The 22,796-nt window shown below is 53.3% G+C and overlaps 1 protein-coding gene across 1 annotated transcript in view; it reads left to right on the top strand.

The window, feature by feature from the left end:
- The window catches only part of LOC309333176 (uncharacterized protein), a gene marked incomplete at its 3' end in the record, with an annotated part of 262,123 nt that extends 258,500 nt beyond the window's left edge, over nt 1-3,623 (top strand). The window contains exon 3 of the mRNA XM_081846576.1: nt 2,872-3,623. Coding sequence (XP_081702702.1) covers nt 2,872-3,623 — 752 coding nt within the window. The remainder of the gene's footprint in view (nt 1-2,871) is intronic.
- Between the last annotated feature and the right edge of the window lie 19,173 nt (nt 3,624-22,796).

Below are 22,796 nucleotides of genomic sequence, written 5' to 3'. Positions count from 1 at the left end.
AGGGGTACGAGCATATCCGTATCTCGATCCCCTTCGCCTATGACATCTGCCCCCACCGCCATACCTCCCTTGCCCCTCCACAGTAGGAATCCCAAGCCTCAGGCTCACCTCCATTTACAGAATATAAAAGCAAACAAACAAAAACAATTATACGAAAATAAAGCCGATCCCCACCCCACTCCACAACCACCCCACCCCAACCCAAAATAGACCAAAACAAAATAAAAATACATGGATAAAAATCACCGCTTATGGTGGTACAACAAAGCAAAACAAAACAAAAAACCCACACAGTTTAAAACATATAAAAACACTTCAAACAACCGCTGCCGCAGCACCAATGTCCCCAAAGGTGCGGCAGTGATGAGCGTAGGCCCCGCCCCAAGGCCTGATGGAGAGTGGGCCTGCAGGGGGAAGCCCTCCCCACATGCACGGCGAAGCGGCAGCAGTGGTGTTCCGAGGCCTCCTTGAAGCCTTATATGCTGAGATGGAGTCTGGGGCCCGCCCCCAGGCCCAAGGTGGAGAATGGGCTAGCAGGGGGAGCGGTCCTCCCCAAGACTCACCGGCAAAGCGGCAGCAGCAGTGTCCCGGGCCTACTTGGAGTCTTTTGTGCTGAGGTGGAGTCTGGGGCCCGTCCCCAAGCCCAAGATGGAGAATGGGCTAGCAGGGGGAAGCCCTCCCCACACGCACGGCGAAGCGGCAGCAGTGGTGTTCCAAGGCCTCCTTGAAGCCTTATATGCTGAGATGGAGTCTGGGGCCCGCCCCCAGGCCCAAGATGGAGAATGGGCTTGCAGGGGGAGCGGTCCTCCCCAAGACTCACCGGCAAAGCGGCAGCAGCAGTGTCCCGGGCCTACTTGGAGTCTTTTGTGCTGAGGTGGAGTCTGGGGCCCGTCCCCAAGCCCAAGATGGAGAATGGGCTAGCAGGGGGAAGCCCTCCCCACACGCACGGCGAAGCGGCAGCAGTGGTGTTCCAAGGCCTCCTTGAAGCCTTATATGCCGAGATGGAGTCTGGGGCCCGCCCCCAGGCCCAAGATGGAGAATGGGCTTGCAGGGGGAGCGGTCCTCCCCAAGACTCACCGGCAAAGCGGCAGCAGCAGTGTCCCGGGCCTACTTGGAGTCTTTTGTGCTGAGGTGGAGTCTGGGGCCCGTCCCCAAGCCCAAGATGGAGAATGGGCTAGCAGGGGGAAGCCCTCCCCACACGCACGGCGAAGCGGCAGCAGTGGTGTTCCAAGGCCTCCTTGAAGCCTTATATGCTGAGATGGAGTCTGGGGCCCGCCCCCAGGCCCAAGATGGAGAATGGGCTTGCAGGGGGAGCGGTCCTCCCCAAGACTCACCGGCAAAGCGGCAGCAGCAGTGTCCCGGGCCTACTTGGAGTCTTTTGTGCTGAGGTGGAGTCTGGGGCCCGTCCCCAAGCCCAAGATGGAGAATGGGCTAGCAGGGGGAAGCCCTCCCCACACGCACGGCGAAGCGGCAGCAGTCTAATCCAGACAACTAATCCAGAACGCAGCAGCCAGACTGGTGACAGGGAGCGGCCACCGAGACCATATAACACCGGTCTTGAAAGACCTACATTGGCTCCCAGTACGTTTCCGAGCACAATTCAAAGTGTTGGTGCTGACCTTTAAAGCCCTAAACGGCCTCGGTCCAGTATACCTGAAGGAGCGTCTCCACCCCCATCGTTCTACCCGGACACTGAGGTCCAGCACCGAGGGCCTTCTGGCGGTTCCCTCACTGCGAGAAGTCAAGTTACAGGGAACCAGGCAGAGGGCCTTCTCGGTAGTGGCGCCCTCCCTGTGGAATGCCCTCCCACCAGATGTCAAAGAGAACAACAACTACCAGACTTTTAGAAGACATCTGAAGGCAGCCCTGTTTAGGGATGCTTTTAATGTTTGATGTATCATAGTATTTTAATATTCTTTTGGAAGCCGCCCAGAGTGGCTGGGGAGGCCCAGCCAGATGGGCGGGGTATAAATAATAAATTATTATTATTATTATTATTATTATTATCTCTCTCATTCTTGCTCTTTTCATCTCTCTGTTTTGATCCCACTTTTTTATCTCTTTTAATCCCTCTATCTCTCCATGTCTCCTTTCTCTTTTTCTCTCTTTCAATCTCTCTCTCTCTCTACATCACCATCTGCCTCTCTCTCTCTCTCTCTCTCTCTCTCTCTCTCTCTCTCTCTCTCCCTGTCTCCATCTTTCTCTCATTATTGTTATCATTGTGATGGCCTGGGACTCGGGCTCGGAACCAGAGGAGTCTCAGTCTGCACCGGATCCTTTGCCTCAGGCACCATCTGAACCATCATCTGGGGCCTGATCCTGAAGAGTCCCAGTCTGCACAGGTTCCCCTGCAACAAACACCAGCTGGGCTGAGACAGGGGCCTGAGCCTCGTTGCCTTCAGCTGGGCCATCACTTACAGCTGCTCCACTACTGGTTGGGTCAGGGGAGGCTGAGGTGGCTCCTGGGTCTAGTAACCCACCAACGTCTCCCAAGCTGCAGAGACTAAGGTCTGAGAGAAGGAGAGACCTGGGTACTTGCAGGAGGAGTGCTCGTCTCTGGGCGAAACAGGGAGGTGAGTTGCTGGGGGATCAGGACCTGCCATTACCCCGACAAAGATAAAAGGCTGTCAGACCCCGCCCCAGGTTGTGAGAGCAACATTGCTGTATGCCAGATCGTGCCTGAGATCCTGTACCTGTCCTTTCCTGGTTTCCTGCCTCGTGTCCTGCCTTGGTCCTGTCGGACTGACTCCTAGCGGAACCTTTGGATTCTGGACCGGTCCTGGACTGCGTTTCTCGGGTTAGCCCCAGGCCCAGCACAGTTTGCACCTGCCACCCTGCACTCCTTGCCGGCCCCTGGTCCCAACGCTCCAGCTACTGGCAAGTACCTGGTGGCTCTGCCGGATAAATTTGATGGAACCCCAGCAAACTTCCCCATGTTTCTCGCCCAGGCCAAGCTGTACATCCAGGAATATGCCCAGAACTTCCCCGACTACCGCACCAAGGTACATTTTCTGATCAGCCTGCTGAAGGACCGGGCGGCCAGATGGGCGCTGCCGCTGCCCCAGCAAGATTTGCCCCTGTTGACAGACTATACCAGGTTCTGCAATCACCTGGAAGCGGTGTTTGCCAACCCTCAGGAGAGTCAAGCCATTTGGGCAATCCGGCGGTTGAGACAGGGCAAGTCCACAGTGACCACCTATGCCACGGAGTTTCAGCTGTTGGCTCAGGACCTGACCTGGAATGACTCCGCGCTCTGGGACCAGTTTCTCGAGGGGCTCTCGGGTGAGATACTAGACCAATTGGCCACGTTAGATCGCCCAGCCACTCTGGACGCCCTCATCCAATGGGGCCTGCAGGTAGACGACTGTCTGGAGGATCGTCGCCAGGCCCGTGACCACAGGCACTCCATGCTCCCAGCTCCAGCCATCACCTGTGAGTCCACGGTGGTGGCTAAGTTGATGGAGGAGCTGATGCAGCTTGGGGCAGCGTGGCTGTGCCTCTCTCCCACAGAAAAGGCTTGTTGTCGGGAAGGGAACTTGTGCCTCTACTGCAGTGGGAGCGGGCACTACGCTCGGGTCTGTCCTGAAAAGCGCTCGCCGCAGGGAAACCGACGACCCCAGTAGCTGAAGGCCCAAGCTACTGGGGAACCCAAGCACTGCCTAGTGGGCCTACACCGGTTGAACTATGCCATCTCATGGTACCAGTGCGTATTTACCCCCCAGGCTGCCATGAATCCTCACCCATGCCCTGGTGGACTCGGTAGCTACCCACTCATACATGAACTCCACCTTTGCTGCCCAACATCAGGTGCCACTCCAGCACAAATCAGACCCTGTCCAGGTGGAGGCGACCGATGGCCGGCTGTTGTACTCAGGCACCGTGACCCAGGAGACTCAGCCCTTGGTCCTGTGCCTCCAGCAGCACCGCGAGACACGAACTTTTGACATTGCCACGACGCCCCGGTTTCCTCTAGTGGTGGGAATGGACTGGCTGGTACTGCACAATGTGCAGATCGACTGGATTAGCCGGATGCTGTACTTCCTGGACCCGTGTCTTCATTTTCGGCATAAAGTGCTGGCAGCCGTCTGTAGTGATCAGGTGGGATTGCTATGAGGAATTATAACAAATATAGAGTAAGCCATCTGTGTCAGCAATGAAAGCATTGCGTTGACTGGGTTTAAACTATTTTGATATGATTCTTGATCAATCTACACCCCTGCATCCCCGTTCCATTCCTCTCTTCCTCACATGTCACATACACAGCAGTTGCTTTGCCAGGCAGGCATCCTGGGCCATAAAGATAGTGGGCAAGTTTCTTTGATGTAGTTTCTTATATATAATCTTAAAATGTCTATCCTTATCTGTCTGCGCACATGGAACTGATCCATCGTGCACGACGCAGAGCACGGCAGCTAACTGGATTTGATATTGCTGCTTGTTATTTGCCTTTTTCTAAACAGGAGTACGAGTTCCTAATGATGACTTCTCTTTCCTGTCAAATTGTGTTTGCAGATTATGTTGGAACAGTTCATTTTAACCCTCCTAAGGATCCACGCTTGGTTTTAATCCAACAGGTGCCCTGGAAATTAGTCTCTGTTCAAAAACAGGTTCCTATTCCAAACGCCATTACACTTTTTACAGATGGAGCTCCCTCTAGAGGTGTTTTGACATATAAAGATTCTGAAAATAACTGGCATACTTTGTTCACAGCTAGTCAGCTGAGTGCGCAAAGAGCGGAATTGGCTGCTGTAAACCTTGCTTTTACAACGTTTCCAGATCAACCTTTTAATATCATAGTGGATACTCAATATGTGTTTAATCTGTTATCACATTTGGCTAATTCTTATCTTTCTCCTATGCTGGATTCTAATCTACTCTCTCTTTTTCTGACACTGAAAAATCTCTTGACACATAGAACTATGCCTTTTTATGCTGCTCATATTCGCTCCCATACAGGATTCACAGATGCACTGTCAGAAGGAAATCAACATGCTGATTCAGCTCTAAAGTCCTTGTGTCCGTTATTTACTAATCCAATTGACAGCCATGCATTTTTCCACCAGGGTGCTAAGCAGCTTCACAAGCAATTTTCAATTCTTCTGACTCAAGCGAAGGATATTGTTGGTGGGTGTCCTTCATGTGCTTTAAGTCCTGTTTACTTTCCTTTTGATGCAGTCAATCCTAGAGGATCTAATGCAAATGCTTTATGGCAGACGGATGTCACTAGAGTTTCAGCCTTTGCGCCCCATTGTTACCTACATGTTAGTGTTGACACATATTCTGGTTTCATATGGGCCACTCTGTTGAAAGGTGAAACTGCTAGACATGTAATACAACATTGTCTTCGAGCGTTTGCAGTGATGGGCCGTCCTCTAGCAATGAAAACTGATAATGGACCCGCGTACACTTCCACTGCATTTCGTGACTTTTGTGTGAAATGGGATATTTCATTGTCACATGGAATTCCATACAATTCCACAGGACAAGCTATCGTGGAACGTGCTCATCGGACCTTCAAACAACTCTTGGGGAAGCAGCTTGGCAATCATGGTGTTCGCCCACAAGACTTATCTAATGTTGTGTCAGTTGTTCTCTTTACCTTAAATCAATTAACTGTTTCCTTTCCTAATAAATTTTCTCCTATGGAACACCATTTTAGGAAAGAAGTACCTCTGGAACATCCTCTGGTGACGTACCGGCAGCTTCCTAACCCGCAGTGGGAGGGCCCTGTTCCTTTGATCACTTGGGGGCGAGGATATGCTTCTGTTCTTACTTCCTCAGGTCCTTTGTGGGTTCCAGGTCGCTGTGTCCGTCCCTATCGGCCAAGGCATGAGTTGGCACCAAGGCCTCCAGAATCCCCTTCTGGACTTTGTGACGACCATGACCCTGACTCCACCTCCACAGGCTCAGCACCCCCGTGTCAGAGTCAGTCACGTCTGTCCTCCTCCTTGTAAGGCTGAAGGATGCCCAAAGGTGACCTGGGGAATGCTGAAAACCTTAGCCTCTGATGCCAGAACTCAGCTTCAGCGTCAAGATATTCCAGAGGAACCTGAGACTTTTTTAGTCGCCCTGATTACTCAGCTAAATATGAACTCTATGCTGATTTTGACATTGTCAGAGCTGCCTCTAGGTCCCAGCTCACAGAGGACCAACGCTAGGCTGTCGTAATGTACAAAAGTCTTTATTGAAGTTCAGTTTCCATTTCAAAGCCGCAGCGTGCAGCCCTACGTCTTAAACCCTAGATCGGCGAAGTCCCGTCTGAGTCTCCTCCCCTCTGACACCAGTTTAAGATCCTAGCCCTGCTCCGCCTTTTCCGCTGCTCTCTCCTCCTCTGGGTCCTCCTGCCCGCTGGGGCATTGCCCTTTCTGGACTCTTCCTACGCTGAGTCGCTTAGCTCCTCCCCCTGCCTCTGGCGGGCTTTAGGACCCGGTTCCCAATCCTCATTCTCTGCTGTCCCGCGCTCCTGTACATTTGAACTTGCCTCTCGCGCCAACCCAGTGACCTTCCTCCTGACCGTTACACTGCTTCTGTCACTGCTTCCCTCTTCCGGGATGCTAGCTGGACCTGACCTCCCCTCCGTTGCCTGACTCTCCGATGGAGGCGTGGTCAGCTCTGCCTCGTCTTCTCTCCCTGGTGGGGAATGCACTGGCCCCGATACTTGGGACTCTTCCCCCCCACTCTGCTCTGGTGGGGAAGCTGGTCCTGATTTCCAACTACTGCTCTGGGAGTCCCTGCTGCCCCCTTGCTCCTGGGGCATTCCCCTTGGGAACCCCCTACCCCTGGCCACTGGCGCTCCCTTCTGTGAATCTTCCGATTCGCTGGAGAGGCTCATGGAATCCCTCGGGCCACTGTCATCTCCTACGCTCCCCTCGGATTCCTCCCCCTCGCTCTCCATTTCCTCCCCCTCCTGTGCCTCTGCTCCTGAGCCCCTGACAAACATGTATATTGTTTGCTTTTTTGTTTCCTAGTACTCAATGTATTTCTCTTCCCACTGATGTTTCTCCTAGTCATAGCTATAATTTGTGGATGCGTTTAGCTGAAGTTGCTAATGTCTCTCATTTTTGTCCGAGTGAAACATATGACATGCACACTGCCTTAGGAGATTGTATCATCCCAGTCTGTAAGCAACCTTTTCATATGGCACATGCCACAAACATGGGGAAATGGTTTTCTGACTGGCTTTCGAAAGGTATCATAAATTATACTAATCTCCATGATTGGGGAAAGGTGACACAAAAGTTACCCCTGGATGCAATCTCATTATACACACCTAGAGTTGCAGCCCCTCCAGACACCTCTTGTGTTCAGATTGTGAACTGCAGTAAGAAAGTAGATCACTGTTTGGAAACAGGTGGAAAGCCAACTTGGAAATGTTCACGTGTTCAGAAAATTACTTTTAATTATCCTCATGTGCGTTTACCAGATGGCTGGTTTTTCACTTGTAATCAAAGGAGTTATAACTACATTCCCGCCAATTTATCTGATGCTCAATGCTGCCTTAGCCGATTGACATTAGTTATGTCTAATCGCTCACTTTTAGAAAAAAACAGGCAGCAGCACTCAAAGCGCTATCAACGTCGTGCTGAAAGTTTAACAGACATGTGTGACTCCAATCTACAGCTTTTTTCCAAGGCAGAGTATACTTCCTTGGCTGCTTCCTTAGTCGAAGTCCCTGCTTTGGCTATATGCAATGCTCACATGGGTGCTCACCTGGCCTGTTCTTTGACAAAATCTATAAATCATACCTCACGTGCTTTAGCTCTTTTAAATCAAGAACAGAAGATTTTAAGAGAAGCTGTTATTACACTGAAAGCTTCTGTCGACTACCTCTTGCTACGCCAGCATCTAGGATGTCAAGTTGTGTCTAATCTTTGCTGTTTTAATTTGACTGATAATAGTTACCATGTGCAAACTCAAATTGATCAGTTGCAAGCACTAGCACACAACATCACACAGGATGTTCTTCCCTCCTGGTGGGACGCTCTGTGGTCTTGGTTACCACAGTTTGGATGGTTTTGAACCTGGCTCATGTATGGATTGCTAGTCATTGGTGCCTTAATTGGAACTTGTTGTTTTTTACAATGTATCCCTTCCTTGTTCTCTCTCTCTGCACTACATTTTTTCCATGTCCACCTTCAGGAATGTCTGCTAGAGATCTTTATGTGATACAGAAACACATGCAGGAAGATTATGAGGACGCAATGCCTCTCCTCTCTTAAGCTTCTCTGTACACAATAAATAAAAAACAAAAACAAAAAATGGTGAGATGTAGTGATCAGGTGGGATTGCTATGAGGAATTATAACAAATATAGAGTAAGCCATCTGTGTCAGCAATGAAAGCATTGTGTTGACTGGGTTTAAACTATTTTGATATGATTCTTGATCAATCTACACCCCTGCATCCCCGTTCCATTCCTCTCTTCCTCACATGTCACATACACAGCAGTTGCTTCGCCAGGCAGGCATCCTGGGCCATAAAGATAGTGGGCAAGTTTCTTTGATGTAGTTTCTTATATATAATTGTCAGGGGTTCAGGGAGAGAGGCGCAGATGAGGGAGGAGACAGAGAGTGAGGGGGAAGGATTCCAGAGTGACGAGGAAGAGGATGACAATGACCCAAGATTGTCCATGAGTCCGTCCAGTGAATCGGAGGACTCCCAAAAGGGAGCCCCTCTGGTCAAGCCAAGGGGAGCTAGAGGGGGAAGCAGTCAGGAGCAGGGAAACGAAGGGGGAACCCCCAGTGGGAGTTGGAGGGCGAGACCGGCTGCTCCGCTGGAACGGAGTGAGGGGGGAGGAGTGACCAGTGTGTCAGAAGGAGCAGAACAGGAAGCAGAGAGGGGAAGGAGATCAGGGCAAAACGTCCTGCCGGAAGGGGAGGAAAGTAGTATCGAGGGCAGTGTAACTGTCGAAGGGAAGGTCAGGAGCAACGTACGCGCGCCAAGTTCAAAATGGGAGGCGCGCGGAAATGAAGAGAGTCCTGGGGAGGAGCCTGGTCCCAAAGCCCGAAGGAGGGGGGAGGAGGCGGCAGAGGATTCAGCCTCTGGAGAGTCCCGAAGGGAGAGAACACAGGGGGGCAGAAAGACCCTGCGGAAAAGGAAAGAGAGAAAGAGGTGGACCAGTACAAGCCTCTTAAACTGGTGTAGAGGGGGGACCGACTCAGAGGGGACTTCAGCGGTCTAAGCGTAACAGACGTAGAGTCACGGAGCTCGGATGTAAAGCTAATAATGTTCTTCAATAAAAGCTTTTGTACATAAGCTGGAGTGGACTTTGGTCTCTTGTGAGCTGGGACCACGGGTGACTCTGACAGTAAGTCCCCTCCCACAGAACGCAAATTTTTTTTTTGCAAAGCTCACGAACGGTAGCGGCCATGAGTGCGGAGGAGCAACTAGCAACGCTGCGCAACGCAGTTACAGAACTCACCGCTGCAGTCATTGCATCTCAGAAGAAGAGTGATGAAGCGGAGAAGCGCTGCCAGGACCTGCAAATAAGGTGGGAGCGTGCAAGCAAGGAAGGGTTCCCAGGGTCCAGATCAGAAGGAATTGGACTTGGAAGGCGGGGGGGCAGTCTAGTCACCCACTTCGATGGGAACCTAAAGCACTACCCAAGTTTCAGAGCAGACGTCTTGTATGCACTGCATTTGCTTCGTAATGACTTTAAAGATGAAGAGGAGAAAGTGGGGTTTATTGTGTCTCATTTGCATGGGGAGGCAAGAGCTTGGTTGCGCAATTTGTGGCGCGAAGACGGCCCTGCCCGCCGCGATTCTGATGAATTTATTAAAGCGATGGACGCTTGTTTCCAGTCAACCGTGGATCTTGATCTTGCACGCAGGGAAATGCACGGGTTGCGGCAAGGCAGAGCCACTGTGCGTCAGTATCATTCGCGATTTTTCGCCTTACTGACTGTCTTAGGCTGGGAGAAGGACTGCAAACCAGTGAGAGATTTGTTCTGGGAGGGTCTCAGCGGCCCCATAAAAGATGAACTTGCCAGGGGAGACAGACCTCAGACCCTGGAGGACGTCGTGCAGAGGGCTCTTGCAATAGGGGTACGGCACGAAGAACGTCCTTGGCACAATGAGGAGGGACGCCAGGCGCGTGCACCGGCAAGGACGCCTCCTTTTCTCCCCAGAGACTTCAGCCAGGCACATCCCTCGCCTCTGGCGCGGCAGGGGGAGGAACCGATGGAAATTGGTGGTGCTAAGGCTCAGGCAACAGCCAGAGTTCCAGCATCCGGTGCAGTAAAGGCGAAGCCTCCTAGAGGGAACAGGAAATGTTACATCTGTGACAGTGCACAACACATGGCGAAAGAGTGCCCCCAGAGGCCCCAGAAGCACACTGCAGCCTTAGCAACAGTGGCAGCAGAAGTGATGCAAGAGGAGCAGCCTCAGGGAAACGACAGTGCCTGGCTGGAAGCAGAGCTGCTGGGGCTCAGCCAGGCTAATCTGTAGAGCAGTCCCCAGTGCCTTTGCAACGTACAGACCCTTTACCACCCAAGCCAACGGTGCAGCTCACTGCAACACTCCAGTTGCCGAACGGAAACACCTTGGAAGTCCCCATCACGATTGATTCTGGGAGCAACGCGGACTTTGTGGGGGTGCATTTCGTCAAGCAGCATCGCATAGCGCTTCTGCCCGCGACAACGCCTCTAAACGTAGTCACGGTTGATGGCAGGAAATTGCTGGGAGGACAAGTTGTGCAACAGACGCCTCCCATGGAGATGCGGATTGGACATCATAGAGAAGTCATCAGCTTCAATGTCACCCGCCTTTCGGACACGCCTATAGTACTAGGCATGAGTTGGCTGGAGAGACACAGTCCTGCGATAGCGTGGTACCAACGGCAGATCACCTTTTGCTCATCGTACTGTGCTCAACATTGTATCCAGTCCAGCCAGGAGGAGGGGGCGGAGCAGCAGCTGCAACTTGGCATGGTGCAGGCAGTTCCTCGCAAGTACGAGAGTTTCCTGGAGGTTTTCTGCGAGAAGGAAGCTGACCAGCTGCCGCCCCACAGACCTTACGATTGCGCAATCGACCTGTTGCCGGGGGCACAGCTGCCGACTGCGAAGCTGTATTCCATGTCTGAGGACGAGATGCAAGAACTCAGGGAGTTCATAGAGCATAATTTGAAGCGTGGATTCATCCGGGAGTCCAAAGCAGTGGGGGGCAGTCCTGTGTTTTTTGTAAAGAAGAAGGACACGCCCCAGAAAAGACTCATTGTGGATTACAGGGCCGTAAATTCCATGACCAAGCCCAAGGCCTTCCCCATGCCCAAGATTGATGACCTCCTAGCGACCGTGCGGAAGGGGAAGATCTTCACCAAGTTGGATCTGCGTGGAGCGTATAACCTCATCCGTATCCGGGAGGGCGATGAGTGGAAGACGGCCATGTTCACGCCTCTGGGCACGTATGAATACAGAGTTATGCCGTTTGGTCTCCAAAATGGATCTCACGTCTTCCAAGCCTTTATGCATCACGTGCTGGCGGGGCTCCTCTACAAGAAGTGTGTGTGTTTCCTCGACGACATCCTGATCTTTTCGGAATCGCAGGAGGCTCATGAAAGGGACGTGAAGGAGGTCCTGCAGAGACTGCGAGAACACAGGCTCTACGCCAAGTTGGAGAAATGCCAGTTTGATGTGACGGAGGTGGATTTCCTCGGCTACAAGCTGTCTGACAAGGGGCTGGCCATGGACAGCGTCAAGGTCCACGCCGTGTTAGACTGGAAGAGCCCACGCAATCGGAAGGAGGTCCAGAGATTTGTCGGGTTCGCCAATTTCTACCGCAAATTCATCAGGGGTTTTGCAAAGGAGACGGCAGCAATCACGGACACCCTCAGTTCCAAGAAAAAGAAGTTCGCTTGGACGGAACAGGCGGAGCGCTCTTTTAGGAAGCTTAAAAGCCTCTTCGCTTCCGAGGAGCAGCTGATGCACGTGAATCCGGGCAGACCCATGCGAGTAGAGACCGACGCCTCAGACAGAGCGGTGGGAGCCGTACTCCTGCAAGAAGATTCCCAAGGAAATTGGAGACCCTGTGCCTTTTACTCCCGAAAGCTCAGCAAGGCGGAGCAAAACTACACCATATGGGACAGAGAGCTGTTGGCCATCCACGCTGCCTTCAAAGCGTGGCGACACTTCCTCATAGGTGCCAAGCACACAGTGCAGGTCCGCACAGATCACAAGAACTTAGAGTATTGGCGCACGGCGAAGCTCCAGAGCCAAAGACACATGCGCTGGGCAGAATTCTTCGCGGATTTCGACTTCAGGATAGAATACATCCCGGGAGATTCCAACGTTATAGCCGACGCGCTCTCCAGGAAACCGCAATATCTCGAGGAAGCAGCGCCAGTGGCAGCCAAGCACATTTTCGCACCGCAGGCGTGGACGTGCGCTACCATCGCAGTCGACCTGGACGCGGTGCGACGTGCGTTGCAAGTAGATCGATTTGCACAATCCAAGTTGGAGGCGCTGCGCAGGGGTTTGCAGAGAGACGATGAGTTCCAATTACGCGACGGGCTGTTAACTCACAAAGGTGCCCTCTACGTACCGGGCGAAGAGCTCCGCGCGAGGGTTCTGCAGCAGTTGCACGACGCCCCCAGTGCGGGCCACTTCGGCAAGGAGAAGACAATAGAACTGGTGGCCAGGGACTTTTGGTGGCCCCAGATGCGGGGAGAGATAGCGGATTACGTCGCCAGGTGTGACACTTGTCAGAGGTCCAAGCCAGTGCACCAGAAGCCAGCGGGGTTACTGGAACCGCTGGAGACGCCACAGCAACCGTGGGAGAGGGTGGCGCTGGACTTCGTCACTGACCTGCCCAGCTCCAGAGGCAAGACGGCGGTGCTGGTGGTGGTGGACCTGTTCACCAAGATGGCGCACTTCATTCCTTGCGCGAAGGTGGCGACGGCGGAACAGACCGCCAAACTCTTCATCGATCACGTGTTCAAGGTGCATGGGCTGCCACAATCTATCCTGTCCGACAGGGGGCGCCAATTTGTTTCTACTTTTTGGCGGAAGCTTCTAGGTATCCTGCATGTCAAGATCAACCTAACGTCGGCAAGGCATCCGCAGACCAACGGCCAAGCAGAGAGAGTCAACGCGATCATGCAGCAGTACCTGAGATGTTACGCCAATCAGCGCCCGGTGGCGTGGGTGGACTACCTGCCGATGGCGGAGTTTGCCTACAACAACACGAAGCACGCGTCGACGGGGGTGACGCCGTTCTTCGCGAACAATGGTCGTCATCCCAGAACCTTCCCGGGGTTCGTAACACCGGGGGAGGGGGTGACGCAAGAAGCCGACCAGTTCGCAGCAGAACTGCAAGAGGTGCACGAGGAGCTGCGGAGACATTTGGAGCTAGCCAAACAAGCATATAAGGTGCAGGCAGACAAAAACAGGAGAGTGGGAGAGGACATCCAGGTGGGGGACTGGGTATGGTTAGCGGCCCAAGCGATGCCAGCCAGGTCGTTGGCTAAGAAGAAGCTGGGACACAGGCAGCTAGGGCCATACCAGGTGGAGGCTAGGATCAACCCTGTAGCTTTTCGACTGGCCCTCCCCGAAGGTTCCAGAGTACACCCGGTCTTTCATAGGTCGGTGCTCACTCCCTACAAGACCCCGCACAGGTTTCAGGAGTCTGAAACAGTACCGCACCCACGCACACAGTCACCCGAGAGGGAGGGGGCGCCCAGGGCCGAACCAGTCAACGAGGTCACTGAGATCCTGGACTCGAGATGGGGGGTAGAGGGAGTAGAATACCTTCTAGCCAGAGAGGGTACCCCGGCCAGTGCCAATATTTGGGTGCCGGACTACGCTTTAGACGAACCTCTTCTGAAAGACGAGTTCCATGCACTTTTCCCGCATAGACCCATGCCAGCCGAGTATTTTGATGACTGGCTCTTTACGCCCACACTTTCAGACAGTACTTTCAGGGGCTTTTCTTCCGCCGAGGAGAGAACGCCAGACTCAAGCCCGCCCAGGGGATCGTGTTCGGGGGTAGACACAGAACCCTCTTACTGGTGGGACAAGCAACCAGAGGACGACTGGCGCAAGAAATGGCTGACGGGGCCTTGGCAGGCAGCACCAGACGAAGTAGCAATGGAAGAGGGAGCCGAGAACACCTTGGGTGAAGAACCCGCATTCGAACACACATACACCGAGCTGCTAGCAGAGGACATTGAAGCAAATGAACTGTATCCTGCATCTACCTCCGAGGAGCTGCGGCTCCCACGACCTGCCTCCGAGGGCCGGGAGGGGGGAAGGGGGGGCTTCGAGGGGGGGATGGATGTCAGGGGTTCAGGGAGAGAGGCGCAGATGAGGGAGGAGACAGAGAGTGAGGGGGAAGGATTCCAGAGTGACGAGGAAGAGGATGACAATGACCCAAGATTGTCCATGAGTCCGTCCAGTGAATCGGAGGACTCCCAAAAGGGAGCCCCTCTGGTCAAGCCAAGGGGAGCTAGAGGGGGAAGCAGTCAGGAGCAGGGAAACGAAGGGGGAACCCCCAGTGGGAGTTGGAGGGCGAGACCGGCTGCTCCGCTGGAACGGAGTGAGGGGGGAGGAGTGACCAGTGTGTCAGAAGGAGCAGAACAGGAAGCAGAGAGGGGAAGGAGATCAGGGCAAAACGTCCTGCCGGAAGGGGAGGAAAGTAGTATCGAGGGCAGTGTAACTGTCGAAGGGAAGGTCAGGAGCAACGTACGCGCGCCAAGTTCAAAATGGGAGGCGCGCGGAAATGAAGAGAGTCCTGGGGAGGAGCCTGGTCCCAAAGCCCGAAGGAGGGGGGAGGAGGCGGCAGAGGATTCAGCCTCTGGAGAGTCCCGAAGGGAGAGAACACAGGGGGGCAGAAAGACCCTGCGGAAAAGGAAAGAGAGAAAGAGGTGGACCAGTACAAGCCTCTTAAACTGGTGTAGAGGGGGGACCGACTCAGAGGGGACTTCAGCGGTCTAAGCGTAACAGACGTAGAGTCACGGAGCTCGGATGTAAAGCTAATAATGTTCTTCAATAAAAGCTTTTGTACATAAGCTGGAGTGGACTTTGGTCTCTTGTGAGCTGGGACCACGGGTGACTCTGACAATAATCTTAAAATGTTACTCTTGGAGCCAGGAAACAGATCTCACATGAAGGTGGTAGTGATCTGGTCTTTCTGGCCATCCTTCTTATCATGTTTATTTCTCACCTCTGGGGTTGCCAGATGCACCCCTTTGTAGTTCTCAATTTATTTACCCCAAAATATATGCATGCTAATTAGTGTTGTAGTGTAACTTTTTCCCCACGTGGGGTTTGATGAAATGCTCAGAGGAAATATGATTAGTTCTTACGAGCACTGTGTAAAAGATTCTTTTGCTAATAAAATGGCCTGGTGAGGGGTGTGGTGAACGCACTTTCTCCGAGAGCCTTGCTGGTCAAAGCCTCGCGTCTTATTTTTAATCAGGGTCCAGTCCTTCCTTTACTTTGCGAACGCAACACCGTCCCCATGGAGGGGCCTACCTCGGCTCTTCCTGCCGTCTACCAGGATTACCGGGACGTTTTCGAAGAAAAAGGGGCAGACCGGCTTCCGCCCCATAGGCCTTTCGATTGTGGTATAGACCTGCAGCCCGGGGTACCTCTGCCAGTAAGTCACCTGTACTCCCTGACAGAACCAGAGCGTGAAGCCCTGCAGGTCTTCTTCAATAAGAACCTGGAGTGTGGGTTCATTTGGCCCTCTACTTCACCCACCCCTGCGCCAGTACTCTTTGTCAAGAAGAAGTGCGTGGAGCTTCGTCTCTCTCACGATTACCGGGCCCTGAATAAGATTACCATCCCTTGCCCCTCATTACGGAGTTGCTGGAACGGGTGCAGGGGGCAAGGATGTTTACCAAGCTGGACCTCTGGGGGGCCTATAAGCTGATCCGGACTTGCCCCGGGGACGAGTGGAAGACGGCATTCGTGATCTGATATGGGCAGTTCGAATATTTGGTCATGCCGTTCGGGTTCTGTAACGTGCCCGCCATGTTCCAGCGGTACATCAACCACATGTTCCGGGACTTACTAGACAAGTATGTGGTGGTGTACCTTGACGACATTCTGATCTACTCTCATGACCCGGCTTGCCACAAGGGACATGTCTGGTCCGTGCTGCAGCGCTTACGGCAGCACCACCTATACGCCAAGCTCATAAAGGGTGAATTTCACCAGCAGTCATGGACTTCCTCGGACACTGGCTCTCCCCTGACAGGGTGTAGATGGACCCCGGGAAGGTGTCTGCTGTCCGAGAGTGGGTGGCCCCTCGGAACCGCAAGGATCTGCAGCAGTTCCTCGAGTTCACAAATTACTACCGGACATTCATTACAGGTTATGCCCATCGCACTACTCCACTGACCTGACTGCTGCACCCAAAGACGCCCTTCACCTGGGACAAAGAGGCCGAGGTGGAGTTTCAGGGGCTGAAGGCCTGCTTTTAGAAGTCGCCAATCCTGCAGCATCCTGACCCCTCTCGTCCTTTTGTGGTGGAGACCGATGCTTCCAGTACAGCTCTTGGCGCCGTCTTGTCCCAGCAGCACAGTTCTGATGCGCCATTGTTACCCTGCGCCTTCTACTCTCGCCAGCTCCTTCAGGCAGAGCGCAACTACACCATGTGGGAGTGGGAACTGCTGGCCATTAAGTTGGCTTTTGAGGTTTGGCGTCATCACCTCGAAGGTGCATGACACCCGGTGGAATTAAAAACCGACCACCGAAACCTGGAGTACCTCCAGACCACCTGTAAGTTGCACCAGCGGCAGATCCAGTGGGTGCTGTTCTTCTCCCAGTTATAGTTCCGGATCTGCTACATCCCTAGCTCCCCAAACCAGAAGGCAGACGCCCTGTCCCGGAAACCGGAAGACATTGCAGAGACAGTGCAGCAGGCGCCGCCGACAATGATCGTACCTTCAGCAGCGTTCCTGGCTACTCAGGAGACCAAGTCACTGCTGGATCAAGTGCGGGAGCAGCAATGAATCGACGCGTGGGCTCAGGAACGTATTTGGGAATTGGCCAGTGGAGCATGCCCTCGATATCCAGAACTGGTTCTGCACCAGGGTTTACTGATGCACCAAGGTCGGTTGTACATCCCATTGGGACCATTGCGGGCCGAGGTACTCCAGGTGGCTCACGACGCCCCGGCAGCTGGGCACTTCTGGAGATATCGGACCACCCACCTGCTAAGCTGGGAATTCTGGTGGCCCCGCTTGAAGGCCGACATGGTGCGGTACATTGGGGGTTGCGATGCCTGCCAGCGGGCCAAGGGATCAACCGGGAGACCTACTGGGCTGTTTCAGCCACTGCCAGTCCTGCCTTGTCCATGGTACATGGTTTCGTTGGACTTCGTGGTGGACTTACCCCATCTCGTCATTGCTGGCATGCAACCAAGGAAACTGGGGCAATTGGCAGGCCCCCAGATGGCTCCAGCCCACCAGCCGGTGTGCCAGGCGATCTCCAGTCCTTGGACCGGCATGAATCTGCGACCCGAGCTGTGAGGGTTGTGCTGACATGCTAGCTGAGATAAAACTCCGGGCAAACCGCCATCTCGGTTACAGTGATTTATTGCAAAGCTTCAAAGTATTTACAAGAGTTCAAAAGGCACACTCCATCTCTAGGTGTCAGTTGAATCGTCTGACGTCTTTTTACACCGTGCCCAGCAAGCCCATTTCCTCAGTCCCGCCCTCCTTTTTCCTCTGCTCCATGAGTGGCTGGTTCCCGGCACTGGCTCCCCCCTCCCAGTGTCATTGTCTCCTGACGTTTCTTTCTCTTCCTCCTCTGACGTGGACGAGTAGCTGCTGATTAAAGGCGTAGGCTCTCTGTAAGTTTCTCTCTGCTTCCCCCTCACCTCCTTCTCAGCCTCCCATTCCCTGACATCCACCCCCTCCCCAAAGGCCCCCTCCCGCTCAGGAGAATCGACCATTCCTGATTTTCCCGTCTCCGGGGTGGTGGGGGTGAAACCTGGAAAACTTCCCTCCTCCTCATCCATATCTTCAAAAACCTTCCTCCAATCCTCCCTCAAACCCGCAGTTCCCCATCTTTCCCAATAGATGCCATCCTCTTCTTCTTCCTCCTCGTCAGATGGTGGGAATCCCCCAAACTTCATCGTCTGTCGGCCCGAACACCTGTCGAAAAAATCTACCCCTGGGCTTGGGTTTGTCAGGGAAAAAATTGTGGAACTCCTCCACCAGATACTCATCAGTGACACAACTCTCCAGGACCCAGGCATTCTCTGAACTAGGGGCTCCTTCCCATGCCACCAGATACTTTAACTGTTCCCCATTCCAGTGAGAATCCAGTATTTCTGTCACCTCGTTGCACTGCTCCCTTTCCTCCACTGCGGGTGGTGGGAGTTCCCCTTCCCCACTACCCTGCCTCATTCCCCCTTCCCTGTAGGGCGACAGCAGTGACCTGTGAAATACCGGATGGATCCTCATGCTCTCAGGCAACCTTAATTTAAATGCCACCGGATTGACCTGCTGGATTACCCCAAAAGGCCCCACTCTCCTGGGTTTGAGTTTCTTGCAACCTCCTTTCCAGGGCAACCCTTGCGTGGACAACCACACCTTGTCCTGAACCCGGATGACTTCCCCTGGCCGCCGATGCTTGTCGGCCTCCCTCTTGTAGACCTCCTTAGCCCTTTCCAAGTTCAACTGAAGCTGTAGGTGGATCGCCTCCATTTCTTCCGCAAAACGTTCTGCTGCAGGCACACTCCACGACTCCTCCCCCCTTCCCGGGAATGCCCTGGGGTGACGCCCGTGATTAGCAAAAAACAGAGTCATCCCTGTGGATACGTTCTCCGCGTTATGGTAAGCAAACTCTGCTAGAGCTAGTATGTCCACCCAGTCGTTCTGTCTCTGACTGACATAACACTGCAAATACTGTTGTAAAACAGCATTCGCTCTCTCCGCCTGCCCATTGGTCTCAGGATGTCTCGCCGTGGTGAAACTCACCTCTACTTGCAACAAACCCATGAGCTTGCGCCAGAACCGTGAGGTGAATTGAGTCCCCCTATCCGAAACCACCTGGGCAGGCATCCCATGTAACCTAAACACGTGCTCAACGAACAGCTGGGCTGTTTCTTCCACCGTCATGGCATGCGAGCAGGCCACAAAATGACACATTTTGGTTAGAAGGTCCACCACCACCATGATTGCTGTCTTACCCTTAGACGTGGGCAGATCAGTGATGAAATCCACTGCCACCACCTCCCATGGCTTCCCTGGTGTGGGCAAAGGTTGCAGCAAACCTGCTGGTGCCGCCCTTTCCCCTTTGGCCCTTTGGCAAGTGTCACACCCCCTCACATATTCCCTTACATCCTCCCTCACCTTGGGCCACCAAAATTCCCTGGTAACCAGTAGCATGGTTTTGTGTTGCCCAAAATGCCCTGCCATGCAGCTGTCGTGAAGTTGCTTGAGGACCCTGGTCCTGAGGGTTTCTCCTGGGACATACAAAGCCCCCCGATAGTAAAGAAGCCCCCCTTTCACCTCAAAACCACCCTCGGCACCCCCCCTTTGCCTTAACTCCCCCATCATTCGCCTTGCAAAGTCATCTTCTCTAAGCAGCCGCATCAGTTCGTCGTCTTTCACCAACTCCCCCCCACAAGTCCACTTGTTCTCGGGGAACATTAATCTGGCGACCGGAGGCCCTTCCTCTCCCAGGTACTCCGGTTTGCGAGACAGCGCATCCGCCCTCGCATTCTGCTCCCCTGGCACATATTTAATCTTAAAGTTAAAGTTGGCAAAAAACTCCGCCCAGCGTTTCTGCCTCTGGCACAGAACCTGCGCCGTACGCCAGTACTCCAAGTTCTTGTGGTCCGTGCACACCAAAACTTGGTGCCTCGCCCCGATCAGGAAATGCCGCCATTGCTTGAAAGCAGCGACGATCGCAAGCAATTCTTTGTTGGAGATAGTGTAGTTCTGCTCCGGCTTTTTCAACTTCCGAGAAAAAAAAAGCACACGGCCGCCACTCCCCTTTTTCATCTGGTTGCAGCAACACTGCACCTATCGCCCGATCTGAGGCATCTGTCTCAACTCGCAGCGGTCGCTCGGGGTTGACGTGCAGCAGGTGCTCCTCTGATGCGAAGACCCTCTTAAGCTCCTCAAACCCCCTTTGCGCCTCCTCCGTCCAAACTTCTTCTTAGCACTAAGACAGTCCGTTATGGGTGCCGTCAGTTTTGCGAAGTTCTTGATGAACTTCCTGTAGAAGTTGCTGAAGCCCAGGAAACGTTGAACATCCTTCCGGGTCTTGGGGCTCTCCCATTCAACCACAGCCTTCACCTTCTCTGGATCTATGGCCACGCCCTTGTCGGACAGCCTGTAACCCAGGAACTCGACCTCTTTCACGTGAAACTGACACTTCTCCAGCTTCACCCACAGGCGATGCTCCTTGAGTTTGCTCAGGACTTGACGCACGTCTTTTACATGCTGTTCCTCATTGTCTGAGTACACCAGCACGTCGTCCAAAAAGCAGACGCAGTTACGGTACAGCAACGGCCCTAGCACGTGATGCATGAAGGCTTGGAAACAGTGGCTTCCTGACTGCAATCCGAAAGGCATGACGAGATACTCAAACGCCCCCAGCGGGGTGAACATGGTGGTCTTCCACTCGTCGCCCTCTCGCACTCTGATGAGAATGTAGGCCCCCCGGAGGTCCAGCTTGGTGAAAATTTTCCCCTTCCGCACCCTGGCCAGAACGTTGTCGATTCGCGGCATTGGGAAGGCCACAGGTTCCGTCAGGCTGTTCAGGACCCTGAAATCCACCACCAGCCTCCTCTCGTTAGTCGATTTCTTGTCCACGAAGAACACAGGGCTCACCCCTGCCACCTTGGACTCCCTGATAAATCCCCTCTTTAGATTTTTCTCAATAAAGTCCTTCAGGTCCTTGATCTCTCACTCTGATATGGAGTAGAGCTTCCCCACCGGCAGCGTGGCCCCCGGGATCAGATTGATCTGGCAATCATATGGTCGGTGCGGTGGCAACGTGTCAGCCTCCTTCTCGCTGAACACCTCCTGGAGGTCCCGATAATACGGAGGAATTTCGGTCGTCCCTGCTTTGCATGCTGCTGCCATCCTGGCCTCCGACCCTCGAGGTCGCTCAAGGCCCAGGCAGTTCTCCATGCAGTGCGCCGACCCGAACGTCAGGGACTGCTGATGCCAGGAAACCACCGGATCGTGCAAGGCCAACCAGCTCATGCCCAGTATGATAGGCGGACCCGCCAACGTGGCCATGTGAAAGGCAATGATCTCGGAGTGAGTAGACACCCGCATCCTCATGGGTGGCGTCTGATGGGTCACTTCCCCTCCCAACAGTTCTCTCCCATCAATTGTGGTGGCTTGCAGCGGAAAATCCAAAGGCCTCAGGTTCAGTTGGTGCTGCGCTGCAAACTCTTTGCTGAAAAACGAGGCAGTCGCTCCTGAGTCCACCAAAGCAAACTCCTCCACTGCGTGGCCGTTTGGGAGTTCTAGCACCACCTTCAACACTATGCTTGCTTTGGGGTGTCTGGGCCGGGGGCTTTCGCTGTTGCCCCTGCCTGGCTGTTGCCCCGGTTCACCACCAGCCAGGCCCTCCCGTTTACCGAAAGCTGGGGTCCCTCCTCCTCTGCCTGTGGCGTGGCCCCAACCATTCCCTGCCAGTTACAACGCTCCGGACACACTCTGGCAAAGTGTCCAGGCTTCTGGCAGAAAAACATTTCTTGGCCGCCTGCCAGTCCTTCCCCTCTTTGCCGCTCGGCCGTTGGGCTTTTGAACTTTCCCGCGCGCGGGCTGAGTCAATTTCCATGGGCTCTGGCTGTTGTTGACCTTCAGAGGCAGCTGCCGGCATCTCAGGAATTTGGTTACCATGGAAACACCGACCTTTGCTCTGCTTTTTCCCCCGCAGCCTGGCTTCCTGTCTTAGCCCCACCACTAAAGCAGCCTTCGTTAACTCATCCATGTTCTTAGGACGGGGGCCCCTGGCAAGCTCATCCTTAACTTCAGCGTTCAGTGCAGCTTTAAACAAAGCCTGCACAGGCTCAGATTCCAACTCCCATCCCAGTTTGTGTATAAGCATAGCAAATTCTGACCAGTAATTACGCACTGTAGAGCTGCCTTGCCTTAAAGCCAAAAGCTCCTGCTGCGTCATATCTATGTGGCTTTCATCTGCGTACATCAAATCCATCGGCTGCCAAAACTTGGGCAAACTTTGCAGCGCTTCATTATTAGCTGCAATCAAAGGCCTTACCCAACTCTTTGCCCCTCCCGACAGGTGGCTAATTAGGTAGGCAACCTTCTGAGCATCACTAGCAAACTGAGCTGCCTCCAGCTCCAGAAAATATTTCATCTCCGTTTTAAATCCCAAATATTCCTCAGGGTTGCCTTGAAACTTTTCCACTAATGCAGGTTTGCTCCTCCCCAGTAGCCCACCTGTGGCACTACCTTGAGCAGCTCTGGCTTCCTCCAGATGCACCTGAAGCTCCGAAGCTCGGGATTCCAGCCAGGCATTGCGCCGACGCAGCTCTTTTATGTCTTGCTCCATTCTCTATTCTTCTTTTTCCTTTCCACTAGCTTTCAGCATGTGAGACGATTCAAGCTGTGAGGGTTGTGCTGACAAGCTAGTTGAGATAAAACTCCGGGCAAACCGCCATCTCGGTTACAGTGATTTATTGCAAAGCTTCAAAGTATTTACAAGAGTTCAAAAGGCACACTCCATCTCTTCTTTTTTTTTTTGCAAAAATTTTATTAGTTTTTACAATATCAACGACAAACAAAAAAATAAAACAAACAAAACATAACAAACATAAATCATAACCTTATTGAAAATAACAGTTATTTACTTTGTAAAACGAC

Source organism: Podarcis erhardii, assembly GCF_964252035.2.
Source record: "Podarcis erhardii genome assembly, chromosome: W".
NCBI classification, from domain to species: domain Eukaryota; kingdom Metazoa; phylum Chordata; class Lepidosauria; order Squamata; family Lacertidae; genus Podarcis; species Podarcis erhardii.
Note: the sequence above shows the minus strand (reverse complement) of the source record. Positions and strands in the feature narration are given on the sequence as shown.